General features: G+C 42.0%; 1 protein-coding gene across 8 annotated transcripts in view; it reads right to left on the reverse strand.

Annotated features, from left to right (window-relative positions):
- rerea (arginine-glutamic acid dipeptide (RE) repeats a) overlaps nucleotides 1-13,340 on the reverse strand; it is a 132,591-nt gene that overhangs the window by 27,125 nt on the left and 92,126 nt on the right. For 6 of the 8 annotated variants that reach the window (XM_044351886.1, XM_044351882.1, XM_044351884.1 and 3 more), the window contains 5 exons: nucleotides 12,754-12,850; nucleotides 8,110-8,214; nucleotides 2,665-2,713; nucleotides 1,841-1,965; nucleotides 696-795 (listed from right to left, as the gene is read on the reverse strand). In XM_044351886.1, the coding sequence (XP_044207821.1) occupies nucleotides 696-795; nucleotides 1,841-1,965; nucleotides 2,665-2,713; nucleotides 8,110-8,214; nucleotides 12,754-12,850 (476 nt within the window). Of the gene's footprint in view, nucleotides 1-695; nucleotides 796-1,840; nucleotides 1,966-2,664; nucleotides 2,714-5,839; nucleotides 6,201-8,109; nucleotides 8,215-12,753; nucleotides 12,851-13,340 lie in introns of those variants that run through there. The other 2 variants (XM_044351889.1, XM_044351888.1) reach the window with 1 other exon arrangement.

A 13,340-nucleotide genomic window follows, 5' to 3' on the forward strand; every position in this document is an offset into this window, starting at 1 on the left:
AAGGAACATTTACTGAGGTGCCAGCTGTCTTCACAGTGACACAAAAGGGGCATTTTGAGCTGTATTGACACATTTTATTGAGCTTTTTATTGATATGTCAATACAGATAGATTACACATCCAGGAGTGACTGAAGCATTTACTGAAAATCTCAGCTTGAGCCGCAGCATCAGTAAGAAAGCAAAGATACAAGAACCAGCCTGGATATAAACTACAAAGTGACAAAGGCAATCGCTGCGCAGCTTTAAACCTGGTGTCACATTCAATTGGGTGAAACAGGCATTGCCGGAGCTCTCCCTCTGAGAATAAACAGGCATTACTCATTGGAATTGCAAATACAGAGGAAGGTCGAGAGACAATGACCTGCCCGCTATGTTAATTTTCCAGTTTATAGAGTCGGAATATAAATGCCCTGTTTATGATGATTCTAATCTCCATCTTGTGCTTGATTCCTCGGTATTCATTGTCAAAGTGACGGACAAATCTCTCATTATACCTAATGTATTGTAAGCTGAGCCTGGGTTTACTACAGGGGGCTACTCTACTGCCTCAGGAGCCTTATCATTGCCCATCACTGCTGAGCTGCATCACGGCTCAGCTTACAGTACAAATCGCTGTGATTCAATATTTCATGTGAGTGTTTTTCTACGATGTGCACCTGAGTTTCTGTGTTAGACTTGTTGCACGGCTACTTACAGTGTTAAGTGCGTTTAATGTAGTGTCATCTCGAGAGGCTGCTAGACACCCGTCTTCTGTTGAGCCTCCGTCACACATCCCTGCAAAGGCAGCCATGCTCCTGTAGACACAACACGGATATGGTCAACATTAAAAATGTCACTGATATCTAGCTACAGAACTGTTTCGTTATCACTTGACTGACTTTAGTGTGTCTGTGTAGGCTGAGCAGGACTTTGACAATAAGTCATGTTTTAAGATATATAAGAACACTCTGCTTGGAAAAGTAAGTTGTTTCTTATATGTTTTTTTTTTCTTAAAATAACATCTACTTCTTTCTCATTAAAAAAAACAACATAATCCATAAATATGCAAATATTTTCAGTTTCAAAAGTTTAATGACTTCATTTAACAGTTCATGCTCAGTGTTTGAGCACCGGAGGCTTCAAGTTTCCATCACAACTATAACACTTGTCTAAGTTGCATACTGGACTACGATTGGCTTCAAACTAGTTGTGATGTCACAAATCATGCTCGTAGGGGCACGTCTTAAACTCAGATTTTGGGAGAACACAGAGAAACTTTCCACCTTCAGCAGACTAATTTTAAAAACATCCTTCTAGTGTCAAACTCTACACACATATATATCATTCTGCACAGTGAAGGTTAAACAAATTTGTGAGTGGAGGCAGACTTCAAGCATGTTTTCATGCACATATATACAAATGCAGCACGATATGTGTCTGTGTAATTCGGGTAAGCATGTAAACAAATATGAGGGATAAAAACAGACCTCTATAACGCTGTCTGTCACATTGACAGATTGTGATTAATTACACTGCGGCCGCTGCCTACAACATACTGGAGAAGCCTGTTAACACGTATCGCTTTCACTGCAACAACATCTCACTGAACTCTGGTGAATGATTTTATCCCATGACACCACACCTGATGAAGTGTCACATTAATAAGTCGCATTAAAATACCACTTTTAAGTGCTGAAATCATGTAGCTATACTAAGAAGTCCAGTGAGGGCAGGGGAATAACTGGAGTTACATATTTATTTATCTATCTTTAACTTGATTGGTGTTAGTTCTCTCCTGCACTAGATGGTTAGACGTCACAGACCTGCCGGGTCATGATTTCTGTATTTCTCTCAGCTCACCTTGCGGCTCTGAGGTACATGAGAAGGTCACAGTCATTGACCCCTGGCATCCAGACCAGCTCCTCATTCTCGGTCACGGCCTGGCCACCAGGAGAGGGGAAAGGCTGCAGCTCTGGGAGCTTGGCCTAATTAGGTCCAGGGAGAAGGAAAGGGACAGATGGTGTCACACTACAAATAGCATGCAAGCTTGAAGAAAATATCAGCTTTCAACCCCCTGTCATGAACTTTTCACTGTGCGGCTGAGTGGTGGCAGCAGGGAATGAGGACACGTTAAAGTCACAATGATTCAATATGTTAACACAACACAGAACTCTGCTCCTCAGATGACTTTCTGTCTTTGCTGCAGGTCAGATGACCAAGATGTTCAGTGTTTTGTTTGGGTGTTCTTTTTTAAGGTAGAGCATGTAGAGAAACAGCACTCCCTACATTTCAAAGAAACATAACTTAAAACATGTTTTAATGTTGGATGTACTGCATTTTAAACAATTATCTGCCTTGTAAAAACAGCATTGCAGCCAAAACTATTTATTTTGTGGGAGAAATGATGGTAAAGCTGAATGGCAACTCATTATTATGCTACTACACATCTGGTCTGGGTTTGATTATCTTAAATGACAAGTGATACCATGAGTTGGACTGAACAGCATCTTTGAGCTAAGTGAAGAGTAGTCAAATTTTAAGCTAATTATGTGATGACATATCCAAAGCAATTGTGAAAGAAAGAATCTACATCGTGTTTCCAACGAGGAAAAGAACTTTCACCAACTCTGTAGGAATCTTTCAAGTCATCTGCAGGGTGATGTGCGTGTTCTACGATGACTTACTTGGTGACTGGGGCCCACTCGGATTTCCCCTTGTGTGCTGTTTAGTCGCCTGAGAAGAGACAAAGAGAGCAGATTGAAACAAAATATTTACTTGGCAGTGTTTCAAAGTTAGCTGAAAGAAATCTGTCTGCGTCGTGCCTGTTGAATCAGCTAAACAACTACAAAGTCACAACTGGGTATCGTAACTGACTGAAGCTTCAAAGCGGGGAAGAAACTAAAAATTCATGACCAGGATAAGATCATATATACACAGAGGGGACTAGGCCTGTGTTTTCTATTGTGAAAAATCTTTACAGGCAAGTCACATGTGAGAAAAGTATGTTATATTCTGAAAAACAAATAAAGATTTCAGGAGAATATTCCTGGTTGACTGCTCCTGCACGGCGAGCTGAGCAGAGCACATTTGCAGGCCTGAAATTGTGGATGCAGCAATAAAACAGAATCCCCTAAAAGGAGGAGGAGGAGGAGGGATGAGGAAGGGGGGGGGGGGGGCTGGCTCTGGATATGCAGGGAGTAGGACGAGAGCCTCTGAAACGGCTGCTGGTACAAATGTTGGTAGCCATAGCAACTGCAATTTAATAATAGTGTTCCGAATCTCCAGCTGCAGTGGATTAAAGAAAATGACAAGATGTTCCTTTTGAAAAGCCTTTCCCCTCTGTTGCCTAGGTAACAGCGCCGATTTTCATACAGCCGAGTGCGGGGCGGCCCAGAATCTGTCAGCGTGATTTGCACCCGGAGAAGCTCACACTCCATCATGGAGACCTGGCGGAAACCTGAGAGGCCACAGCCCTCTGGTCTCTTTACAGTCGTCCAACCACAAAACCCAACGAAGGGTACATATTTGACCCAACTCCTCTTTCCCCTTCTTAACAGACCTCCCTCGTCCACACAGGACAGACTGATTAGAGCAGTAATCCATACTGTTATGAACTATGGCTGACAGAAGCATTGGCACGGACGATATCAGCACAGGCCAAAAAAACTGGGTTTCAGCTGCAGTAAATGACCCTGAGCCTGCCAGGACAGTCTGCTGCTCCAGTGCATGTTGAAATACTTCATTTCACTTTATTACAAACATTCTCGGCGCACAAGACAAACTAAAAATGTAAAGCAATCACAGTTTGGCAGACAACGAGAACCCAAAGTGATGAATAGTGCTGATAAAAGTAAAATATGGTAAGTTTCCTGCGTCATCAGCACTTCAGATTAGAATTTAAAGGTTTCAGGGCGCCCTGGTGGCCTAATGGTTGAGGAGCATACCACGTTACCGCAACATCCACGGTTCAACTCCTGGCCGGGGGACCTGTGGTGCATGTCATACCCCCGTCTCTCTCTCTCTCTCTCCAGTTTCCTGTCTCTACACTGTCTGTCAGACAAATGCAAATAACCTGAAACAAGTAATCTCGAAAAAAAAAAAAGGTTTTAAAGGTTTCATAATGATTTCATAACATTTGAATCCTACTTAAGGCTGTGTTTCTTGAGACGTTGTTTGGCTCAAACTTTTGACATTGTTATTATAAATGAGTAGCGTAGAACTAGCTGTTAACTCTTTGGATTCATTAGAGATGAATGAAAAACATGATCCTGCCTTTTACTAAACAGGCATACACTCACATACAGCCATATATTATCCACTATACATACAGATATACTTCATATAACTACACTGCTGAATGGTTATAACAAACAAATGTCTGCAGGTAGTCTTCTAACACACAGAAATGTTGAATATACAGAGTGAGTGAGGATCTGGTCTGTGTTACTGCTGGGAGAAACTTCTACAAACGTGTTCCTGACAATGTGCAGTCGGCCAGGTCAGTGGTACGTTTGGCAGGAGGCTGTAAGGATGACAAATGAGGACCTGTGCACCAGAATGAGAACAGCGTCTGAAGACAGCCGTGTTTTACTCAGGCAAAATCCTGAGAGCAGACGGTCGACATTCAGATGGAATGCTGCACGGGTCCTGAGAGACGAGGCAGCGTACAGATGTATCGCAGCGGGGAGCTCTCAGGAGTTTCCATAAAGACTGCAGGTATAGTTGAACAGAAGCAGCCTTACTGAACAAGCGAAGCACTTACGAGCATATAGTAAAATTAGGCTTATTTATATTGCAACAACACCCATATTCATAGTTTAGTGTTACTTACTGTGTACAAATCTGGGGAAATAAATTACTCAGATGACTGTATTTAAATGTTATGACAGTAAATGTAAACAAGAAAGTCATAAATAAGCTTAGATCTATCTTAGCCAATGTGTTAGCCAATAGAATTAGTCATAATATTGACTTCTTGTGGTAAAGTTTCATTATTTCCTCTAATAAGCTGCACAAAGCCTGTTGCCTAGCATTATAAACAACATTAACCACAACAACTTCAGATGTAACTCAGCATTAGCACTCAATCTTCTCAAGTAATTACAGGCTTATTTATTAAACCCAAACAACAACGTGACAGTCTGGTCAACTTTGTGTGTCTGTGTGTGTGTGCGCAATCAAGGATAACCCCGCCCCCCTCCATCAATTTCAGCCAATCACAGCGCGAGTCTGTGGCACACTGACATAATTGCAGCACAGCGAAAACAGACCCCAACTTGGTCGTGTTTAAATACCATGACAGGCAGCGTGTACACATCACAGCTGGAAACAGAGGTGGCAGAGCCGGGCTCGAGCTTTGTGTTGCAAGCCCAGCACCGCTCCATGCGCCATGTCATCTCGATTGTAAACAGGAGCTGCAAAATGGAGCCAGGGCAAGCCTCTCCGGCTCTTATAGCCGTCATATAACCATGCTGGGGGCGCACATTTGTCAACAGAATACTCACGGATGCATCGCAAACACTGTGCATATATTAGGGCTTTAATGGTAGCATGTTATTTAAGCTGTGATGCTGACGGAATTGCAAACGCATAACGGTATGTGGATCTGCAGTGACAGCCTGCATGTTCAACAGCATTCAATTCTCCTGTTACTGCCACAATGTGCACACTCGCTTTTCGTGCTCTCTCCGACACAAACACAAGCTTTTACACACCGTGACAGTGATGCGGACAGCTCGCAAACATCGCACAGTTTTGTCAGACAGCTGTAATGCGACTCATGAAAATAAAGACGAGCCGACACTCGCGCAGCAACTAATAACGGCACGAGAAAGCACGAGAATATGATCGCAGACCTACCTCCGGGGACTGAACAAATCGTCCATTTCTGACATCGAGACCTAAAGGGTTGGTGGTGACACTGTGTGTATAATGCTCGATGGTATTAACTCCCCTCTCCCACCTATGTCTAGGTGCTCAAAATGGAGAACCACGCACTCGCTCCGGAGAGGTATTCACTGAGCTTGTGCTGTGACCTCAGCCTGCACGTACAGCGTCGCAAGCTCGGCTCGCTTTTATATAGACACTACTGAGCATGTGCTGCGACCTCACACAAGCGCACACACGTACAGACACACACGGAGGCAGGCAGACACGCATGCAGGATACGGAATTCATCTCTCCTCGTATGTCTGCGCCATAATAAACAAGAGTGAAATTGCAAGGCTGCAGACACCCCGCTCAGAATACCAAACGAGCGGAGCAGAGGGAGGGGAGGGGAGGGAGCGGAAGACTGAGACTGAGCGGGGCCCTGAAGGAGGGGGTTCCCAACTGGCAACCCCTCAGTGGCAATAACAAGGACAGCTGTCACTGCAACACGTGAGACACACCAAACACCACCAGTGGATAATAACAATGGGGGTTCATCAATTTAGTTAACTTGTGCTTAGTTAATCATGTGCAATAACCAACCAACATGCCCCACGTGCCCATTTTTTGGCATGTGGCAATATTTGGGTCAAAGTCAAAGGACAACTATATAAAATATACACAGAACATCAGTGATACAAGGGTAAATATTGACATACTGGAAAACATGCATGCCCTGATATTTACCATTATAGCACAATAACAACACACTAAAATGTTATCTAGTGCTACTTTGCATTTGCACACAACTAATATGACCTATCAATGTACAATCCCTGTCTGTCCAACTATGTGGGGAGTTCATGACACTTATTACAAAGGCTATTCAACCACTTTATAATGCAGTCAGCTGAGCAGGTATAGAAAAGATAACATATTTAAAACAATTTTAAAATCACTCAGTTTTTAAGCACAACACTACAACCATCATCATCACAACTGTGTGGAGAAGTTTTTACCAGTGAATGTGGTTTATGTCTTAAAAACTAATTAAAACCTATTGGAGAGCTGACAGTATCAAACTAAAACACTGAACTCTAGTACTACAATCAAGATGCAATGCACTGATACTACGCTGATATATTATTATTATAAGTAGTAGTGGCATAACAATCATAATTTTTTACAAAAATGACCAATAATCAATAATCCCACTATACGTGATGAAACAAATACAGTATGTCATTATTGGTATGAAAGGATACCAGTTTTTCACAGCAGATAATATAACTTGTCATAGCAGGAAATGCACAATTGTTACTCATAACATTAATGAAGTGTCCTAGTAAGTCATGACAGTGTGACAGTGAGCCAGCATGCACAATAATACCAGGACGCCTTATCTTTTTTTTCAAGGGTCAGAGCCAATCAGAGGCAGAGTGGGTCTTTGTATAATGCAGGTGGGAAAAAAATAGCACTTCCGAGACCCTGAAACTAAAACAGCTAAATGGAATTCAACCATCATTAACTTTATTATTTACACCTGTGCTTTTCCTACTGTGACATAACAAACATCATTTCAATCAAACAAGTGACTTAAAATAGAATTAATGAGCTCCTTGTAGATTTTCCATTCTAATCTAAAGTTCAACATGAAAGAACAGTAATTAAAACTTGACGTGTAATTTGACAAACATCAACAAACGTCCTGACAGTTCTGAAGCCACAGGGGTTTCCTGGCTCTTTCCCTATAATTACACCACATTAAGACTGCTCTTTGTACACTGATAACATTGATAGTATCATCTTCAGTAAGACATACCACTGTGTAACCAACGCCAAAAAAGGGCAAAGCTCATGTGTAATGAAACAGAGAAAAATATTTCCCTCTTATCTCCTGCGCTTAAAAATGTTCAGCATTCATGCTACAGCTAGGTGATACTAAAAATGCAAAAAAGCAAAAATAATACATATTTTCTGCCTTTTGGTGTCATCATACACATGTTAATATCACTAGAGATGTATCATATGGTAATTACTGTGAGATTATTCAAAACTTCAACTTATTATGCTACCTCTATTATATCAATATATTACCCACAGCTCTATCCTATGGGTATAATTTTTATTACCATAAATCAAAAGTATGTCAATGTTGTGGAGAGCTGTTCAAATATATATTTCTGGGCTCGAGGGGGGGGGGGGGGGTGATTGAGAAGGGAAGTTAATTAGTGGAATTGACTGAACAGAAAGCTCCTCACCTGGTCTCTGGGTTATATCCGAGGATGTAGAAAAAGGAGTCAATGCGGGCTTTGAACTCCCTGGCAGCAAAAATGTCGGAGAAATGGGAAATGTTGCATTTCCCCCTGTGTGAGAGAGAAGACAGGTATTATTAGACAAAACAAGAGCATGACAAAGTGAAACCCTAGCAGGAGAGGTAGTAGTCCTAATTAGAAGCTCCTCTATTGGAGGTGACAAATACAACAGCAGGTATCTTGTGCCTGTCAGTGCCTGCTGACTTTGCTAACTCCGGCTAGTGAACCCGTAAACACCAGCTGAACATGTCAACCCTTCCTCATCTGCTGCAGCTGAGTGTTGGGAGACAGACGCTGCAGAGATCTGAACAGAAGTTCAACCTGTGTGTCTCCCTCCCGACACTATTACCACCCCCCATTGAGCTGAGAAGGCAGAGGCTCTGACCACATCTTGATACCATTTCCTGTTTCCAGCACCCTGATGTCTGGCTCTATCAAAATAACAGACATCACAGGCCTGTGAAGCTAGGCTGCCTGAGAAACAGTATCTTCCTCCCCCTGAAAAGATTAAAGGGTGCTAAGGAGGGCTGTTCTTTGGAGAGCTGCGGCATTACAGCATCCCACTGGAATTCCCTCCCGTTTATCTAAAGCCTGGAGAATAAGTCAAATCAAAGGGTGCTCTGTGTAGGAGAAGTTGCAGCTAATTTGCCCTGAAATCAGTGGTTTCTGGGAGACATGGCTTTGACTGCTCGCCGCTGTGCTGCCCACAGATGGTTCTGGTTAAGGGAAAAGGGGAAGCAGGAGAAGAGGGAGGGGTGGTCAGCCAGGAGTGGATGAAGAGACAGTGGCAGGATTGCAGAATGAACACAGAATATCTGATTACTCTAGAGCAGAGTGCCACTTTTAGCAAGAGAGTGAAAAGATGTTACCATGCGACCTCAGTCTGGGATTTACCCTCACAGGGCCAGAGCAACAGCAAAGGCCACAATGTGCTGTTTTCTGGGAAGTTCTGAGCAACGACAGCATGAAGCCATCTCATTTGCGATGCCATTTGCTCACAAAACATGCTCACCTGAAGGACCAATCATCTGATTATTTTAAGAGAAAATAAACAAATTACAGTGAAAGATGACCTCACACTATCAGGGAAACACATTGTTTACCCCTAGCAAAGGAGTCTCGTATTGTGTGAGGCGAGAAGGCTAGTAAACCACTTGATCTAGTCCCCCTGTCCAACAATAAAGTATCTTGCAGAGTTTCGGATATGGCAGAAGATGTCAGATGTAGCTTAGTAGAGCGAATCAAAACAAGTAGAGCTTTTCCATCTAGTTGGATGAGACGACAGATGTGGCCCATATAGCAAACTTATGAGTTTGAGGAAACATCACACAAAGATTTTTTATTCTGTCAGCCCTTACTGACCAGGACAACTAGAGGGAAAAGTTTTCTGCTCTTAAACACATTTATTGAGGAGAATGGCATTGACTGGACCAAAGGTGTTGGAGTTTGTACTGATGGAGTAAGAGCCATAACTGGGCGAAACAGCGGTGTAATGGCCCAGATATAACAGATAAAAGTCAAATGGAGCCATTGCAGCATACATCACGAAGCCTTGGCCGTGAGGAAGATGCCTGAGGAACTTAAGTCTGTGCTAGACGCTGCTGTCGAAGTTGTCAATTACATCAAACCTCGACCTATGAACTCACGTCTGTTCAGTGTGCTCTGCGATGAAATGGGCGTTGAACACGTCCAACTTCTGTTGCATACAGAAGTTAGATGGCTATCGAAAGGAAAAGCACTCACAAGGCTCTTCGAACTGTATTCTGAAGGGAGGATTTTTTTTTTTTTTTTTAACAAGAGCAACAGTCTACTCTGGCTAACCTGTTCTATGACCCACAGTGGCTGGAAAAATTAACCTATCTAGCAGACATATTTTCACGTCTAAATGAGCTTAACATGGGACCACAGGGAGTCTGTCTGACAGTTTTTGACGTGCATGAAAAAGTCACTGCAATGAAGAAAAAGCTGCAGCTGCTCGCCATCAAGGTCAAGGCTGGAGATGTCTCCGCTTTTCCAACTTTGGAGATCTGTCTGGAACTCTGTGCATCTGACACTTCACTTCAATATGCAATAGCTCAGCACCTCTTATCTATGGCAGACCAGTTCACAGAGTACTTCCCAGTCGAGGCCAGGCCCGACTAGATCAGAGACCCCTTTTCTGTTGACGTGGCAGAAATGCCAGATGATCTGACAGGTGCTGAGCAGGAGAAGCTGCTTGAATTATCGTCCGTGTTGGAACTGAAAAAAACATCACTTCTTAACTTTCGGATCCCATGAAAGCATGAGCACCCAGCGCTCTCATTGAAGGCTGTACCGTTTTTGATGCCGTTTGTCACAACCTATCTTTGTGAGAAAGGCTTTTCTGCTCTCATTCATTCATTTTATTTATTTAAAACCTCAGAAAACGCATTGAGGGAGATTTTTCGATGGTGCCGGGGTACAGACATACAATAAATGCAGACACAACTAAGATCAAATAGCAGTAAAAGAAGAATATGTGGCTATATCAATTAATAACAAGGTAAAAATTCACAATGCTAAAAAGTAAGTGTAGGAATTGTTGATGAGACAAATAAATAAAAAATAAGAATAAGAACAAATTAAAAAAATAAAAGCAATGGCAGTTACAATCAATAAAATTAGCAATTAAACCTTTGAATTGACTCAAAGGTGTTAATGAAGTCAACTTTAAAATTTTTTGAGCATGTTCCAAGTATGTGGGGTAACAGAAAGCAGATCCTCTTAACTCTGTATGAATTTTTGGCACCTGCAGGGTGAGTCGTGTCTGTGAGCGGGTACAACATCTCGAGAAAGCAGGGTTGAGAGATGGGGGGCTTTTGTAAGATAGCTTTATAAATAAATAAAAACAAATGCTGATCCCTCCTTGTTGACAGAGCAGGCACTCCAGTTTTTTTGATATAGTAGGCAATGGTGTGTCCCATAACTATCTCTAGTGATGAATCTTAATGTGGAGTGATATACTGCATCTAAAAGGCTTGAGAGCGGAACTGGCTGCCTGCCCATAAATGTATCCACTATGTGTGAATTAGTTTTCCTCTGTTTCTCATTTCTAATGCAAACAATCGGGCAGCGGGCACTAACACCAAGGTCAAAAACAACACAGGCAGAATATTTCTCTGGTCTGTTTGTTAATATTAAGTCAATTAGGCTTGACTTAGAGGAATCCTTCTGTTCGGGGCGAGTGGGACGTGAAATAAGATGTGTAAAATTAAGATTGTAAAAAAGTCCTTTATGATTAATAGGTGCCGAGGTAAGCTGGTCTAAATTGAGATCACCAAGTATAATCACCTCATGATCAATCAATAGTGCAATTATTTCATCCCATTTTTCTAAGGCTTCTGAGGTCTGTAGACACCAACTACTTTTACTGAATTATTATGTCCCAGATCAATTATCAAGGAAATAAATTCAAAATATTTAGGAACTGAGACTGAAGTCAGCTCAGGTACAGAGGAGGTGGTGTGGCAATATATGTAAAATCATCTCTCCCTGTACTTGAGTCTCTGTTAAAACAGTTTTAACAGAGACTTGACTTGGTCTGCCATGAAGACCAAGTACTGCAACCAAATGGATGCAGAGCGAACCCTACAAGTTATGGTATGTGTATTATTATTATTATTATTACTATTATTATTATTATTATTATTAGTAGTAGTAGTCAGGGTGGGCTTATAGGAGAGGTGGCTATTTCATTGTTACATTGTTGGTATCTGCAGTGGTAAGTGGTACTTGGGAAATTTGGTTGGGTCGTACATGTTTTGAAAAGTTTGGGAACCTTTGCTCTAGAGGCTCATGTTCTGACAGGTGTGTGTATGAGGGAGTCAATGCAGAGTCATTTTAATCAGTGTGTTAATGTAAGGCAGCGTGAGTCGTGTGCCTCATTCATGGCTTTGCATCTTGACACATTCTGCAATGCCTGCTCGCAGCAATAAAGCATTGTACGTCACATTTTAAGCTTTTGAATGTTATATAAATGCCATTAAAAGTTAGTGCAACAAGAGCTGATAGAAACACAGGAGGAATGTACTACAATTATCATGTTGCCACTGTTCAGGAAAACACGGATACATCAGGATAAATGTAATACATTAAAGTCATTCTTCTGTTTCCTGAATCTGGATTGCAGCAGGAAAGCATTTTATGATAGAAGGGTGTCCATTAAAACACAGGATGTGTTAGTCACTGTATGTTGAAGCATGAATAGTTGGTTTGATAGCACAGGGTTAACAGTAAAAATATGCTTTTAATGAAACAGAATGACATTTTTGTACAACAATTATCCCTATGGATTTCTTTAGCTTCAGGCTAACCTGACAGCAATTTTCCAAACCTCATTACAGGTACAAAGCACCACAAAAACTGCCAAGTACCTGAATCTTTCATATGGTCATAAAAATTAGATGACTGACAAAAAATATCCATGGCCAGCCGTGATGTTACTGGACCTTAAAGGGTGAACACTGAGTGAAAGAGAAACTCGCACTGTCCCTTCAAACTGCAGCTTCTATCTTATCTTACCACTTATCTTTGTGTGTGTGGATGTACAGAGATTTATGAGTGTTTGTTTACCTGAGAGCAGCAGCATGATACGTGTCCACATAGTCAGAGATGAAGAGTTCTCGACTCCTGACCACTGGGTCTGTGATAACCAGCTCCCGGCCAGAGTCTGCAGAAAGAAAAACACAGTTCAACTGAGTAAATATCTACATGATGTATAAGCTGCCAAAAACAACCAAACTCTTGACATGACAAAGAGGGAACAGAGATTAAGTAACTCAGGTATTTGAAGTCACTAATAAAATCATGAGCACGGTTCTGCATACACCCAAACTAACAAGTACATCTGCGGAGGTCAATATTGTGCCACATAATTCAATAAAGCCAATAAAGTGTGGTCCCCTGAGGAAAGGACATAATGTGCAGTTCTCAAGTGAACTGACCCTTGTGGGGGTTAAGACGCATCAGCAGCACCAAGAATGAGCCAGGACCCGTCGTTGACAAATGACTTGAGTTGTTGCGTGCTGTGGCCACTGCAGTCCGGCCTTGTGACATCAATTCTAATAATCCAGAGTCCCTGCTGCAAGGACAGACTGCAGATAGTGAGCGGAGCGCCGCACTGCACTGAATCGGTTTCTGGAATGAACAGCATGTCTGGT

Source organism: Thunnus albacares, chromosome 5 (assembly GCF_914725855.1).
Source record: "Thunnus albacares chromosome 5, fThuAlb1.1, whole genome shotgun sequence".
NCBI lineage: Eukaryota > Metazoa > Chordata > Actinopteri > Scombriformes > Scombridae > Thunnus > Thunnus albacares.